This window comes from Amphiura filiformis, chromosome 11, assembly GCF_039555335.1.
Source record: "Amphiura filiformis chromosome 11, Afil_fr2py, whole genome shotgun sequence".
Lineage (NCBI taxonomy): Eukaryota > Metazoa > Echinodermata > Ophiuroidea > Amphilepidida > Amphiuridae > Amphiura > Amphiura filiformis.
In genome coordinates, this window is record NC_092638.1 from 47,979,157 (window position 1) to 47,996,222 (window position 17,066).

General features: G+C 38.6%; 1 protein-coding gene and 1 long non-coding RNA gene across 2 annotated transcripts; one reads left to right on the top strand and one right to left on the bottom strand.

Moving 5' to 3' along the window:
• Positions 1–2,519: 2,519 nt before the first annotated feature.
• Positions 2,520–3,641, bottom strand: LOC140163734 (uncharacterized). Its single transcript, XM_072187050.1, is given in 3 exon segments — positions 2,520–2,968; positions 2,971–3,181; positions 3,183–3,641. Coding segments are annotated over 3 exon segments (1,059 nt in total). The 5' UTR covers positions 3,582–3,641.
• Positions 3,642–10,359: 6,718 nt separating this feature from the next.
• LOC140164031 (uncharacterized) lies at positions 10,360–16,480 on the top strand. The gene is made up of 3 exons (XR_011860469.1): positions 10,360–10,466; positions 15,079–15,248; positions 16,100–16,480. It is a non-coding gene; the product is annotated as an uncharacterized lncRNA (long non-coding RNA).
• Positions 16,481–17,066: the final 586 nt, after the last annotated feature.

Below are 17,066 nucleotides of genomic sequence, written 5' to 3' on the forward strand. Positions count from 1 at the left end.
AATAGGATTTCATCAAAGAAGAGGCAATTCTCTGCAAGAACTGAAAAAAAATTAGCTTGGGATCTCTTGATCTTCATATTTTCTGATTTTTTGAAAATGGACTTGGCCTCAGTTTTTGAGAGGTCAATTTGACCTCTTTTCCCACTCGCTGCACAATGTGGGCTTTTTACTGCATCACAAAAAGGTGCGCCAACAAGATCCCAATTTTATTTTTCATCGTCTAGCTTCTTTGGCGACCAGTAGACAAAAAACAAGCAACAGCTAATTGGGATCATGTAAAAGGGCGCACTAATATATAAGATGGGTCAAAGTCCACTTTGTGCTTAAGTAAACTGTAACAAGATCCATTTACAAAGTGTGGCACCAAAGTGATGCATATTTGCCTATGTGCACACGAAAGTGGAACTTTGACCATAATAAAAAAGGGGCTTATGTATAACTGATAACAAGTAAAAAAAAGGTGGGATCATGTGGGCGCACTAATTCAATAGAGGTCAAAGTTCATACTTTGTGCCGAATTGGCCTATGTGCAGCACAAAATAGAACTTTGACCATAATAAAAATAAGCCAACAAGATCCCATCTTACTTTTTGGATGATTGGATAAAGGGGCTTATGTATAACTGATAACAAGTAAAAAAAAGTGGGAGCACTAATTCATTAGAGGTCAAAGAACGAATTCAGACCTTTCACTCAAATTTTGCAAAATATGACTAAGTATTTTGACAAAAATTGAGTGAAAGGTAGCCGAATTCGGCAACTTTAGGCACTAAAAATCGGTTAATTTTGTATGAAGTATGAACTTTGACCTCTATTGAATTAGTAAGCCCCATGATCCCACTTTTTTTTACTTGTTATTAGTTATACATAAGCCCCTTTATCCAATCATCCAAAAAGTAAGATGGGGATCATTTATATTTGGTCAAAGTTCCACTTTTATTTTAGGCAAATTATGCCATGGTCAAAGTTGAACTTTGACTATTGAATTAGTGCGCCCACATAGATCCCAATATGCATCACTTTGGCATCCAAAGTAAGATGGGATCTTTGACCTTTTTAGGCAAATATGCATACTTTGGTGACCTTTGACTCACACATGATCCCAATTAGCTGTTGCTTGTGTTTTATCTACTGGTCGCCAAAGAAGCTAGACGATGAAAAATAAAATTGGGATCTTGTTGGCATCTTTTGTGATGCAGTAAAAAGCCCACATTGTGCAGCGAGCGGGAAAAAGAGGTCAAATTGACCTACAAAATGAGGCTAAATCCATTTTCAAAAAATCAGAAAAATATGAAGATCAAGAGATCCCAAGCTAATTTTTTCAGTTCTTGCAGAGAATTACCTCTTCTTTGATGAAATCCTATTCGGAGAGTCAGGTGACGTTGGCGCTTAATAATACAGGCGTGCAAAAATGTGCTAAAATAGGAAATTTTGACCTTTGACCTCTGTTAACTCTGTGCGCCTGCAAAACGAAAATAAATCCCAAAAAATTTTTGCTGAAAAATGAAACTTGCCATGGAGGTCTTTAATTTCAAACTTGTTCGGACTTGGGATCTTGATGGCGCAGCCCGTTATGATGCTTTGAAGTTTGCACGAGGGCGCTTTTCATCAAATCATTGGATTTGCTGATTTTGTGCGCCATTCCCTTCAATTACGTTGCGAATAGGAAATTTAATGACCCGATCTGGTCAACAGAGGGCAGCAGACAACTTGAATGTTGAGAGTTTGTAGACAAGAAAACTTATCACTTTCATGAATAATGTACTATGTTTTTGTTTCATGAATTATAGCCTGGCAAGAAGAAATAAAAAACAATGAACAGAAGAGATGTGTTTTGAATAATATTTAAATGAGTTCTCATTATTCACTTATCCGAAATTCAGGGTTGTAAACGAATTATTATTTTTCCCAAACATCGACCGCCGCGGCATTCACGGCAACACAAATGAATATTGAAAGCAGCAAACCCCGATAAAATGTCACATTTTTCATTAACAAGTCCCATCACAGGCTGCATTATTTTATTATGTATTGCTAAAAAAGACCGTACCTTTGATAAATATACATTTACCTTTGTTGAGCAGTTCCTCGTTTTCGTTTATTTTTACCGTGGATTACGGTAGTGATTTTGTAAATCAAAAGAAAACCACTTCAAAAATCTTCGTCGGGCGCTTTCTGGCTTAATTTAAAATACCCCGCGAAAGATTTGGTTGTTTATTATTTGTACCGCGCATTTTGTGTATAAATCTATTTGTGAGAAAAAATGTAAAATCAACAAAATACGATAATTCATCACTCGTGCTAATTAACTTATAACATTTTATTAATATAGAAGCCCGTGAAATGCAAAACAACTCATAGTAAGTTATAGAGTATTTTATTTGACCATATTTTTGAAGATTCACAATACACCATCCGTGCGGTTAATTTACGTCACTCCGGTTGACTCCGTAAATTTTGCACGGAATGTACTGACATTTCCCTATGAAAACACGACTTTGGAGATCGCATATCAAACTTTCATGTATCCCACATGAATTTAACACCTCTTTTTATTTTACCTGTATACCTGTATACCTGTAGAGTTGGGCACTGCAAAAGGAAGGCTTTTAGCCTTATAACGCCGTCCATATTCACACATAACTTAATGCAATAGTACTGAATGCAATGGAAGGAGGGATATGTGATGTGAGAGCAGGATTTATCTGGATGTCCACATAATTTGGTCCTGTGCTGAAAACCGGAGAAGCTAAACATGTCAATATGTTTGGTGAGAAACTCATCAATACCATTCTTGAAGATGTTGGTGGATTGGGCATGAACAACAGCTGCTGGGAGTTTGTTCCACACATTACACACTCTCTGTGAGAAGCAGTTTTGACGAAAAAAAAAAAAACATCTCTGCTTATTAATCTTCAGATCATGACCTCTCAGGCCTTCTACATTTCTCGTCATATCAAACATCTTGAAACTTCAATATCTTGTAGTTCATGCAGAATCTTGTATACTTGGATGAGATCCCCCCGAAGTCTTCTATAAGCCAGTGTCGGTAGATCCAAAAGAAGCAGTCTTGTAGCATATGGTATATCACGTAGTGATGGTACAATTTTCGTTGCCCTCCGCTGTACTTTCTCAAGTTTATCAATATCTCTCTTCAAGTAGGGGCTCCATACACTATTCGTGATACTCCAAATGCGGACGAACCATGGACTTGTATAGTGTCTTGAATACATGCTCATCCATGTGGTCAAAAGTTCTCTTAATCACACCAACAACTCTGGTTGCCTTATTTGCTATTGTTCCTATGTGCTTACCGAAGGTCAGTGTCTTATCAAACTGGACTCCAAGATCTTTTTCCTCATCAATTATCTTCAGGTCTCTCTTATCACTGCCATCATTCATACTGTAGGTGTAGTTTTCAGCATCTTTCCCATAGTGCAGTATGCCACACTTACTAACATTAAACTGTAACTGCCATCTAGCAGACCAATCACAAAGATGATCCAAATCTTCTTGCAGTCTATGACGATCAGCATCATTATTGACCGATGTGAACACCTTGGTGTCGTCAGCAAACATCATTACTAAACTGCTCACCACATTTGGCAGATCATTGATGTAAAGTATGAAAAGTATTGGCCCAAGGACACTGCCTTGTGGAATACCGCTTTCACTGAGGCCCATGCTGACTTCTCTCCATTTACCGATACTCGTTGTCTGCGTCCAACCAGGAAACTTTCAATCCAGTGAATCAACTTCCCGTTTATCCCATGTGATTTGGCTTTCTTCAAAAGGCGCTGATGGGGAACTGAGTCAAAAGCCTTGCGGAAATCTAAATACACTACATCAATGTTAGCACCTTCTTCTAGTATTTTTGTCCAAATCTCCATAATCTCTAGAAGTTGAGTTACATACGAACGGCCTTGCCTAAACCCATGTTGCTCGTCTTTGATGACATTATGCTCCTTCATGAATGCCATGAGCTGGTTTCTTATCATTGATTCCATTATCTTACACACAATTGAGGTTAGACTGACTGGTCTATAATTTCCTGCATCAGCTGCACTACCTTTCTTAAAAATAGCTGTGACCTCTGCTTCTTTCCAAGCTTTAGGAACTTCTCCTGCATCCATTGACTTCCTGAAGATTACACTCAGTGGATAGGCAATCTCATTGCTTACTTCTTTCAACACTCTAGGGTGTAGGCCATCAGGCCCGGCGATTTTGCAGGCTTAAGTTTCTGTAACTGCTTCAAAACTTCTTGCTTTAAAATCTACATCCTGGATTTTCTCTTCGCTAAACATGATATCAGGTTCTGGCATGTCATTTAAATCTTCATCAGTAAATACACTTGCAAAAAATGAGTTCAATATCTCTGCCTTCTCACTGTCTGCATGAGCGTACGAACCATCATCCTTTTTCAGGTCTTTTACACCAGACTTCACTTTACATTTTGACCTCACATATTTCCAAAATGCTTTGGGGTTATCCTTGGTTTCCTTTGCAAGCTTGCTTTGCATACAATCTCTTGGCTTTCCTTACAACTTTGGTCGCCTCATTTCTTGCATGAGTGTAATCCACATAGTGCTGGTAGTCCTTTGTTCTGGTATAGCGCTTCCAGGCATTGTATTTTTTCTTAACCTTCTGCATAGTATCTTTGCACATCCATAGTGGCTTGAACTTCTTCTGCTCTTTCTCACATCTGTTAGGTTTGGTCTTAGGAATGTGATTATCCATTGCATTCTTAAGTTTATTCTCAAAGAATATCCACGATTCGTTAACATCAAGGTTGCATAATTCTTCGTCCCAGACAATATTGCTTAGATCCTTTCTCAGTGAATCATATGCACCTTTGTTATATAAAAATCTTTCTTTATCTGTTTGGTCAGCTTCAATAGAGCAATCCATCGTGAAAAATAGGGTGACATGGTCACTCTTTCCAAGTGGGCTGCCGCTGGTTAAATTACTTATCAGCGTGTCGTCATTGGTAATAACTAGATCCAATAGGCTGCTCCTTTGTCCTATGCGGTATCTAGTGTCAAAATTGGTTATCTGGTGGAGGTAATTATCCTGCAGGCAATCTAGAAACAGAGAGCTTTCATGGTTGTCTCCTGCACTTGAAGTCCAAGACTCCCAATCAATTTCTGGGTGGTTGAAATCACCAACAACAAGTAGGTGGGAAAATGTCCTTCCACATACATCATTGATGAGATCCCATAATTTCTTATTATTTATGTCAGTAGAGTTTGGGCTTCTGTACACACATCCAATAAGAAGTCTATCTTCACCTTGCAGTCTAACTTCACACCACACATTTTCCTCAAAATCTGAAATCGTCAAATCTTCAACTAGCTTTGCATCGAAACCGATCGGTAAAATAGTGGATAGGTAACAAATACAAATGTTACTATTTTGGCGAAGCTAAAGCTCATCGCATGGAATTGGTATTGGGCAGGGGTATTTTTCCAGGATTCGCTACTCTGGAAATTTAAAATGGTCCTCAAAATTTTGCTAGCATTCAAACTAGGGCTAAACCTAATCCGTCATCTGTAAAATATAGATCGGTAAAAAATGAAACTTTTTTTGGCAAAGCTAAAGCTCATCGCATGGAATCGGTATGAGATTTGCTAGCCTGGAAATTAAAAATCAATATTAGGGCTGAACCGATTATTAGATCGGTACTGAAGCACGGTGGCCTAATGGTTAGATTGCGGGTTCGAGCCCCACCACGACCAGTATGTTGCGTCCTTGAGCAAGATAGCTTAATTCCCAATTGCTTCACTCCACCCAGGTGTAAAAATGGGGAGCTGCTGTGGAGGGGGAATAATCACTATCTAAGTCGCTGAGTGTACCTCATTGTGGACTTGGTGAAGCGGAAATGATTCTGATATCCTAATGGCAACGGAATAATTGTTGCAGTGTGCTGATAATTAAGTCATGCCTAGCTGAAGCGCACGTTTATCACCAATTAATTTTTTTACCGATATGTGAGTCATCGCTAAAATATTGTATCATTTTTTAATTAGAAAGCTCCTGGCAAAGAATTGATATTTGGCAGGGGTATTTTCTCTGGGTGGTCATGAAAATTTTGCAAGCATTCCTAAGTTGGACTAAACTGATTATCGGATCGGTACTGATTTTTGTGTCATCGGTAAGATCGGATCATAAAAAAATGTTTTTTTTTTGTGAAGTGTTGTAAAAATTACTGCAATTAGAAAGCTCCTTGCATGGAATTGGTATTTGGCAGGGTATTTTCTCAGGGTGGGTATACTAGTCCCTAGATTCGCTAGTCCGAATATTAAAATACAGAGTGCTCGGTATAAACACACAGTATGACCCTAACCCTAACTTCGGACTAGTGACCTCTTTTTAATTTTCTGCGTAGCACACCCTTTTTTCCAGAATAGAGAATCATAGGACTAGCAAACAGTCCACCTTTGGGACCTTTTCCCCCATAATACTGCTCTATGACTCCTATGAAATCTCAGTCTCTAGCCAGTATAGACCACTTGACATGTGACGTCATTACCCGGCAGTATGCGCACGCATTATGGAACTTTCCATTGTTCTTTGCCCTGCAGTGTGCGTGCGCATCGTAGTTTGCTCAGGGCATGTGTATTTTAAATCGCCCACACATTTCATATAGTACAAGAAAGGCATTGAACAGTGTAGCGGTTTGTTTGAGCATATCGATAGACCAGTCCCTCGCCTTTGTTGATAAACAGTGATGTCAAGTGGTCTATACAGTACAGAAATGATTGACTTGATGAAGTGTATTTCTTGTGGCACATCATAATAATGACACAATCATACACACTCGGCAAGTGAGATAAAAAGTTTTATTGAAGTCTTTTTTAAAATGCTACTTGACAACATCAAAACACCTGTTTAAATATTTACTGGTCATGTGTTTTGAACCACCTTTTGGCAGAAAGCACATAGAAAAATATTAAAAAAACCCTAATATTTTGCTGAAATTTTGCATGCAACTTGGTGGAATGCAGGAAAAAGTCAGAAGTATCACCCAGACCATTGGGAGTGCACCTCCACTCCGCCGCGCCGCTAGACTGACTACACAAATAGGGGTGTGTCAGTCCGAAAATGAAAAACACTGCCTAGTCCGAAAAAAGCATGCCCTCCTCAGTCCGAAAATGAAAACCACTGCAACAGTCCGACAGGCCACTAGTCCGAATCAGAATTCACTGCGCTAGTCCGAATCTGAAAAAACTTCTTCAGAAACTGAAAACCATAGCGCTGATCCGAAACTGAAAACCACAGCACTAGTCCGAATCTGAAAAACACTGCATCGGACTAGCGCAGTGTTTCCCATACTCAGATTTGGACTAGCACAGTGTTTTTCAAATTTTGACTAGCCCAATGGTTTTCAGTTTCGGACATAGCGCAGTATTTTTTTAGATTCAGACTAGCACAGTGTCCGAATGAAGGAGCGATAGTCCGAATCTGAAAAACACTGCGCTAGGCCGAATATCGTACTAGCGCAATGGTTTTTAGTTTCGTACTAGCGCAGTGTTTTCCAGATTCGGACTAGCGACATGTCGGCCTGGCAGAGTGTATTTTAGATTCGGACTAGCAGCATGTCGGACTGGTGCAGTGCATTTCAGATTCGGGCTAGCAGCGTGTTGGACTAGCGGAGTGTCGGACTAGCGGCGTGTTGGACTATCGCCCTGTACCAGTCCATTGAATGTTGCTCACTTTATGGAAGCTATATTCCAATTCCGGGTGAATCACCACATCAACCTGCATATTCTTTGAGCCCTGAGCCCTGCTAAACACTTGTATAAATAAATCCAACTCAAAATCAAGAGGTGTTCACCTTACCTTACATGTATGAAATGCAAATTACCAGATCTATACATATTCCAATATATCATATCCTTTTGCTTTATAGATTAATACTTGATGTCATGAGAATACTTTTCAGGGGGGCCGCTCAAGTATGATAGTGTACGCATGCGTGACCAAATTTTCTTTAAACACCTCTTAACAAGTTTTACCCTACCAGCAAATGGCAATTAAGACTTGATAAGTTCATCTGTGAGGTCAAATTTGGGCCAAAATGCCATTTTTGGCCCAAAATCCCAAAAATAACGGTTTTTGGCCCACTTCTTTTTTGCATCGTAAGAAACAAAATTTTGGGCCAAATTTTTTTTTTTTTTCATTTTTGAAAACTATATAAAAATATCTAGGACCCGTTTTTTTTATTTTTTTGAATTTCGACCAACTTTGAGAAATTTGCACCAAAAATGGTCAAAAAATGCTGAGTTTTCAAAAAAATCATAAAAAAGCCTGATTTTGGCCCAAATTTCAAATATTTTTGGTGAAATTGGTCAAAATTCAATAAAATGAAAAAACGGGTCCTAGATATTTTGATCTAGTTTTTAAAATTAATAAAAAAAAATTTGGCCCAAGAATTTTTTTTTTTGATGGACGAAAAAGTAGTGGGGCGGAAGACGATATTTGTGGGATTTTCGGGGGAGCATGGCATTTTGGCCCAAATTTGACCTCACAGATGAACTTGTCAAGTCTTTGCCATTCTAAATATGTATACTTTTATATACTGTAGACCAACATTTTAGAAGTTATGAGGCCCGAAAGTTTCCATAATTCCAGGGTTCAGACCAACCTTTAGGGGGTACTACACCCCTGTGGTAAATTTGTAACTATTTTTTCATTTTTCTCAAAAATAATAACACACTGGTAACAAAAGTTACGCATATTATTGGGGCAAGGAATCAATTATTACACTGAAATTTCAGTGACTCAAAACACTCGGTTCAGTATATATGATAGGAAATGAGGTACATCCTAGCTGTACCTCATTTCTTACCATAAATAATGAACCGCTTGTCTTGGGTAACTGAAATTTCAGTGTAGTAATTGAATTCCTTGCCCCTATAATATACATACGGTAACTTTTGTTACCACTGTGTTATTAGTTTTTGAGAAAAATGCAAAAAAAAGTCATAAATTTATGGAGGGTTGTAGTACCCCCTTAATAAGGTAAAATTTACCCCCTAATGAGTTTTTTGGCTAGTAAAAATGAAAAAATGTACCCTTTTTGGGCTCGTAATTTACCAAAAATTTGAAAAGGTACCCTAAACAAGTTGTTCAGTTTTAGAAAACTACCCTTATTCTTGAAAATCAGTGTTTTTTAGACCCTAAACGCGTCACTCGGGTAACTTGCCTTGCCTAAAAAAAACCCCTTTTCCTTGTTTTTACCTTGTTCCCTTTATTTGGTCACACATGCGTACAGACCATTTATGTGAGTGGTCCCCCGGGCTTAAAAGTGACTTCACTATTTGTAATGTCATCTACATGTATTGATGTACATCAGTGCCGTACTATTACGCTCACTGTCCTATTCGGCGAGTATGACAATTTTGACCTCCTCACCTGTTTACAAACAGAGAGGTAGACAAAAGGCCTGTCAAAACTGTTCCGCTTGTCCAAACACTCAAGTATCAGAAGGATGGTCCACAATAGAGTGATTCACGCAGCATGAATAGGGGATTTAATAAACTGTGAAGTACAAAATGTAGGTCCATGTGCTTCTTTTGTCCAATTTGCTATCAAGATTTCGAATGAAAACAGTTCAGACCCTGAACCACCGGCCCTTCGAGAGGAATTTTAATGGCTAAACTTGGACAATAGAGGGCTCCCTTCATGACCCTGGCGCCAACAGCACATGGTGTAAACACCAAGATCACTTTCTCATGGGTGTGTGGTTTCTTTTGATTCCTTTATAAAAGCAGCAATCTTTTTAATAAATGGAATATTATTTTATCATTCGAAGTTGTGTGTAGCTCTCTTTAGAACCATTCAAACATATTAAATAAATATTATTGACATTGTTAATCAACATTTCACGAGTCTGCCGACATTGCATATCAATGTCAAATTACGCAGCATCCCAACAGAATTGCATCTCCCGATACTGAAGAAATATAAAAATTGTGATAAGAAGCCCCATCAGTTGCCGATTTAAGTATACATATTTCTTCTTAAAAATCAGTTTACTTCTGGATTTTACCATAATTTGGTTTGAGCAGTTCTTGAAAATTCCTGAATTTTAAAGAAATTTCGAAACGTGTCGTGCACGCAAATACACCAAAAACTCATTGTTTTATCAATCAAAACTGATGATGCGGCGACCAAACTTCGGCCGACCGGTACCCCATGCCTGGACCGAACAGCTGACGCTCAAAACAATAACATTGAACAGCTGATCATATTCAAGACGTAAACAAACTCAGTCAATACGAATGTAACACACCAAATATGGGCTTTGAAAGACTTTTGAGCGAGATAATGTTTACTAATTAATGATGACCTGTGACCTACGTGCAGTCAGTCAGTCTGATTTCCCACGATCGAGACAGTGCAAAATCATGTTCGAGAACGCTTTGCTAGTAGTGACGAAAAAGGTTATGAAACCTCACTGATATGGTAAGATACTTGAATATTTGTTTTCCTTTAGCTATGATACTTTGATCGATAGAGTCAAAGAGAGGGTCCCGAATGCCCGGCCCGAATGTAGATTACTGTAAGCTTACTTACTGCTCACAGTAGCCATGCAACATGCACAGACGAGACGATGGCTTGCTACTATAAAGCCCTTTCGCAAATTCAGATCATGGTGCATCATGGGTAATATTTGCCGATAAAATTGGAGATAAACACGATGAGGCTATTGTACATTTTCAATGGGGTGAACTTTGCCGTTTGCATAAAAATGTTTTGTCCTGGAATTTCGCTGACAGTTTGGTCTTCATTCCTTCACAATATTTGTATTTCACAGGAAATATTAACATATTTAGGAAAGAATAAAATATGTTTTACAAAAATATGTTTTTGAAGGAAGTGCAAAGTTCGCCACCATTGCAAATGCACTGCAGCCTCCTCGTGTTTATCTCTTGTTGAAGAATGTGTGACGATGTCTGAGCATGCGCATGTGCAACTTTCCGAATTTGCGAAAGGGCTTCTTCATACGAAGTCCGGCGTGGCGTGTATAAACAGGTCAATTCATTGTACATGTATAACAGTATGACTATGATGAGACCCCGAGGCTAACAACTCAACACCTGAGGGGTGGTGTAATAATTATGTGTACCCTCGGGTGGTGAATTATAGGGGGGCAAAGATATTTTGGCAGGCCAAAAGGGGGGGGCAAGCATTTTTTTGGCAGGTCGAAACTGGTCAAGCGATTTTTGGCAAGTCAAAAGGGGGGGGGGGCAAGCGATTTTTGGCAGAGATATTTTCCGGGGGCACTTCAAATTGAAATGGATATAGGTGTAGGGCTGGCACTTTCGCACCCAGGGGCATTCGGTCAATGTCGGTGAGAGCAAAATGTAAAAAATATGGGGTCATTGGGTGAGAGCATGATTTTTGGCATTCGGTGAGAGCAAAATGTAAAAAATATCATGGGTCATTGGGTGAGATCATGACCTTTTTTTAAAATGGAATCTTTGGGTGAGAACCGAAACAGCACCACAGAAACCTCGAAAATCGAATTTCTAGTTCTAAATGGCTTCAAAATTCTTTGTTTTTTCAAAATAAGTAACAAAATCAGTTATAAATGAAAGTTGCTGTTCAAATTGAACTTGTAAGGGTCTTTGGGTGACAGATCAAATGGAAAAATTGGGTCTTTGGGTGACAGAGCATGTGTTCGTAAAAAAATATGGGATCTTTGGGTGACAGCGATGCTGAAAAAGGGGGTCTTAACAGCCCTAAATACGCGTCACCTCCAAAGTTGGAGTGCCCCCCCCCCCGGGATATTTTGGGCACCGTTTCTATATTATGCCCTAAAAGGTGTAGGAAAGCGTTAGGAACACGTTCAAATATGCAAAATGTCCTGCGCGTTGCGCTCGCATTATATGGTAAGACAATTTAAGGTTGTAAATTCAGGTTCCCAAAAATCTTGCATTTATAAGGGGGGGGCAAAGATTTGTTGGCACATCAAAAGGGGGGCAAAGGTTTTTGGCACATCAAAAGGGGGCAAAGATTTTTGGCAGCTGCCAGAGGGGGGGGGCAAGCGATTTTTGGCAGACCATTTTGAGAATTCACCACCCTGGGGGTAGGCCTACACATAATTATTGCACCACCCCTGAGTGAAAGAGTCAAACTTGTTTTGCTTAATTATTTTTCAAATTCCATTTTTTGATGTTGCTCATGTGCTAAAACGAGGATATATAATATATTCATACCAAGCAATCTTGAAGAAGAATCTCAAATCAAACAACAGAGGCTAGACGTGAGTCCTGAATCAGTTTATAGTATAACCTCTACTCTAGCTTGTGTAATTTTTTCTTATTAAATAAAAGTGTTGTAAAATAGGCCTGTAACTCTTTTTCGTAGACAATCGACTATCATTAATCTGGCTATATGTGTACATGCACACATATACATCATCATCATGTAGACCCTCTGGTAGACCTTGGCCTTGCCAAGCCCTTGCAGTTGTCAATGATAGCACAGTTATACCATGTACTGAGCTGTGTGCATGGAAAACCTTTGGCTGATGCTACAGATTTGCCAAGTAGGATAAATTGACCTGTCAGGGATTTTTTGTTTATATAATCTGACACGTCATTAGTCTGACACGCTGCTAGTCCGAATCTGAAATGCACTGCGCCATTCGACGTGCCACTGCACTGGTCCGACACATTGCTACTGGCAAATTCCATGCCAAAAGTGCCTCTTGTAACGTCCGTAACAAAATTTTGGAACATTATTGCTCAAAACTTCAAACTTGCTAATCATACCTCCATACATGTAGATTGATGTCAGCTGACCTACAAAGTTAAAGAAAAAAAATCTGAGTCCTGAAGCACCTTGACATTTTTTAAAATTTAATGTAATAGCGTTACGGACGTTAGGATAAAATGTAACATCCATAACACTGAATCAACAGCGTAGGTCCCATACCAAAGTATTAAAACTTGATTTTCATGTTTACATAGAATGGAGTCAGAGCTTGCTCAATAGTTAAGTTAACAAAAAAAAGACAAACACAGAACTGAACATATATTTAAGGATTCACCGTTTGGCCAATTCCACCGTTACGGACGTTACAGATGACATGCAACTTGCAACTTTTAAGTGAATAGCACACATGTTTCTGACATCAATCTATGGAGGCATGATTAGCAAGTTTGAAATAAATGCTCCTGTTTTGAGCAATAATGTTCCAACATTTTGTTACGGACGTTACAAAAGGCGCTTTTGGCATGGAATTGGCCATTTGTCAAAAAGGCAGGCACCTTTGCTTAACGTCCATAACGCTCATTTCTACCTTATAAGGAAGCCAAAACAAAATTGCTTCATTATATTGAACATTACAAGTATCATTCTAAGAAATAAAGTGTCATGATCAGGGACAAGCGATTTGCGCGGAACTTTCTTTTCGCGCAATTTAGGGATACATGATTTGCACTGAAAAAAAAAGTTCCGTGCAATTCCGCGCAATTTGCTATTTTATTCCGCACAAATCGCCTGTCCCTGGTCATGATCCTAACAGCAACCAGGTAATAAGGTACCGGTATGCTATTCACTTTTTAAAAAAGTTGCAAGTATCTGAAACATCCGTAACACAACAGTGGAATTGGCCATGTCTGAATCTGTAATCTCTGAAAGGCATCTTTTTTTAGTGTCGCACCCAAAGACCCCTAATTTCGAACTGGTGTCTGCACATCCCTGTCACTTAGTGGCGCCGGCATCGGACTAGCGGCATGTCGGACTAACGTCCTGTACGTATACCTATGTGAAGCACTGCCCTTAAATAAATAAACTCATTTATCATATTTCCACTGCTACATTTTAAGAATCAATATATCGACCTGCCAAAAAATGCTTGCCCCCCCCACCACCTTTGGCCTGCTAAAAATCTTTGCCACCCCCCTTTAATTCACCACCCATGACCCAGGGGGTACACATAGTTATTGCACCACCCCTGAGCCACTTTGGTTGACTTTAGTGGTGTTAAGTAATGCCCTGCAGGGCAACCCGAAATACCCTGGACCGATCTGAAATGAAATACGGATCAGGGCATATAATTATCATCGGGTTAGGCCAGATTTGGGCGAAGTTCTCACAGAGTTAAAACAGACCTGGGTTCTTTCTTTCGGTTCAAGACGGGATCAGGATTCAGGAATGGTAATTCTTGGTTTTCATTTAACATTGATCGGATCTAATTTGATACTTCGGTTTGGATTTGTTAAAGCTAGAACGGATCGGGATGAAGTCAGCAGTTGGGATCGAGCGGGCATGATGGGTTGGGTCGGGTTGGTATTATTTGGGGAATATGCCAGGATTGGATTTAAAAAATCTTGCCCCACAGGTATTTAATGTTAATGTGGAAGAGATGAAAAACAAAAATTATGTTTTTCAAAAGTAAGGCCTAAAAAAATTGTTTGATAAGGCCCAAAAAAAATTAAGGTTTGTCTCAAGCTCACGAGTGGTTATTTTATACCCGGCTTTTTTTATGGTATTTAGAGAAAAAAATATGATTTTCGCCGAAATTTTCCGGAAAAAACTTACAAAAAAAAAAATTTGAAAAAAAAAAAAATTGCATTTTTTTTTTTTTCAAATCTTACAATTTTACAAATGCCCATGAGCTTTGAGATAAACTTTTTTTAGCCTTAGCGTAACATAATTTTGAAACAAATTGGGGTAGGTAGGTGTTTTTTTTGGTATATTCAAGGACATTCTCTGTGATAAAAAGTTACCAATGCAACTTTTAAAGCTGTAAATTGTGTTTGATAATTATAATTTAGGCCTTGGATATTAAATTCTTCTTTTTTTTTTTAAATTAAAGTTTTATTTCCATTTAAAAAAAATTATTTATTAAATTTTTGTAAAAAAAAAAAAAGAAGAAAAAAGTCTAGGGTCTGGCCTAATTTTAGGGTAGGTCGGGTTACGCCAATCAAACAATTTTTTTTAGGCCTAAAAAGAATCACCCACCATGGCACCTTATTGACATGTACATTGATCATTATGTGCACATGTACAATAGTTTATAATTCCTAATTCCTCTTCTAACCCTCTTTTCTATTTCGTCTAGGGTGAGGCACACAGCAAACAACTTCTGGTACAACCCTAGTCAGATATTTCTTCACTGTGTGGACCACAGATGCAGACGAGAGTTGGGTTTTTGACAGAGGACATGGTGACCTTATCATATTTCACTTTCTGAAGCTCACCAACTTGTTCACCGAGTCCTTGTACAAAAATGTAAGCAAATATCTGTGGTGTTTTATACAGGGATGTAAGTTTTCTGTATTTTTACAGAATTCAGGTTTTTTTGTAGTCCAGATTTACGCAATTTCTTTTATTTTTAGCCCATTTTGTGGCTTTTAGCCCAAATTTATGTGTTTTCCCCCCAATTTACCGTATTTTTTCTTCAGGGTTACTTACATCCCTGTTTATATGCAATAAGCAGGCTGCAAAATAAGGATTGTGAAGGGCACCCATTGCAAGGCAATTTTAAAAGGGCACATCTATTTTACAAGGCAATTACATGTTAAAGAATAGCAGCAATTAATAGGTTATCAAGGCAACTGGTAGGGGCACCGAAGGCAATTGCGGTTATTTTGCAGCCTGGCAATAAGGCCAAAGCAAAAAAGGAGCAAATGAAAAAAGTGTTTTTAATATGCAAAGTGATAATTTGTGATAATGATTTCAAAATGCATTGAATTTGTATCCATTTTGAAATCATAGAGTATTACATGAACACACAAATTATCACTCTGCAGATTAAAAACAAACATTTTTTATTTTTTTTCAAGTCAATCATGAATTATCCTAGAATTTCTAGGTCCAGGGACATTCCAAAACAAAACAAAAAAAAGATTTTTACTTTTGCAATTTCTGGTTCCTGATTACCCGCCCAAAAATGTGTCGGGTAGTCGGGTATAACATTACCCAAAAATGCCTGCCTTACTCCTTGTGATCATCATGTCAGTACTCCCATTAGATGCCTTAAACCTCAACCTGGGGTCCCTTCCCAAGTGGGAGTTCTCATGAAAAGTTTCTGAAAAATATTATTAATTGTGCTTTCTTGGTATTTACTTTCTTTCTTTCAGCTTCATTTGATGAGGAGTCGAAGCAAATGATTTTCTGTAGGAGATCACTGTAAAGTCAACTACTCAGTGCCAGAAGTGGGTAAGTGCAATAGTTGCCCTGTGAACATTTGGCAATTGACATACAGTATATTGTACTCATCTACACATGGCTGCTCTTGCACTTACCCACTTCTGGCACTGAAGTGTCAAGAACCGTGAAGTTCAGGAACATGGATACCCCGGATGGATACTCGCAGTGCAAATTATTTGTGGACTTACATATGCGGAAAATTGTATGTGTAATGGACCAGGGTAGTGGATTGCAATGAACACGCTGTGGTTCATGTACATCTAGTCCGAATTATCAGTCCCAGAACAAAATATTAATTTCTGACATGATCGTGTTCAATTTTTTTTCTTGGTTTTTGTAATGTAACCATTTGGTACTTAAAAAAAATGCAAAATGCAGGTTGGGATGATGATGGCGCACGATGTTATGCACCTCCAAAGTTTACCATTTGCAAGTAAGGCTCAGAGAGGCTGAAATTTCAAGAATTTTTTCAAGCTGAACGAGGGCGCTGTGCACGCTCATATTTTACATGTGAGTTGTTGGTGCTAATATGTACCAAAATTATTTTTTAGAGAAAATTCTATTTTTTTTTGTATCACAACCCCCCTGATTTGGGTACATAATAAGGGAGACTGGCTCTTAAGAACTTGGCCAAAATTTAGTACTGGGCTTATAGTTATACCTGAGTGCACCCTTCTTCCCAGAATGTTTTGAAAAATAGGGGGTGGGATTATAGACGAAGGTGGGCTTATACCCGGGTGGTTACGGTACTTCTGTGGTCCTTTCTAAGCGCTGACAACCAATGGCTTATAGCTCTCGACCAAACATATGCACACATTTATAAGCAAATTGATGATAATAATCTGGAGTGAAATTTGAGACATATTTCAGCCAATCTTGAGTCAGCTGCCCATGTGT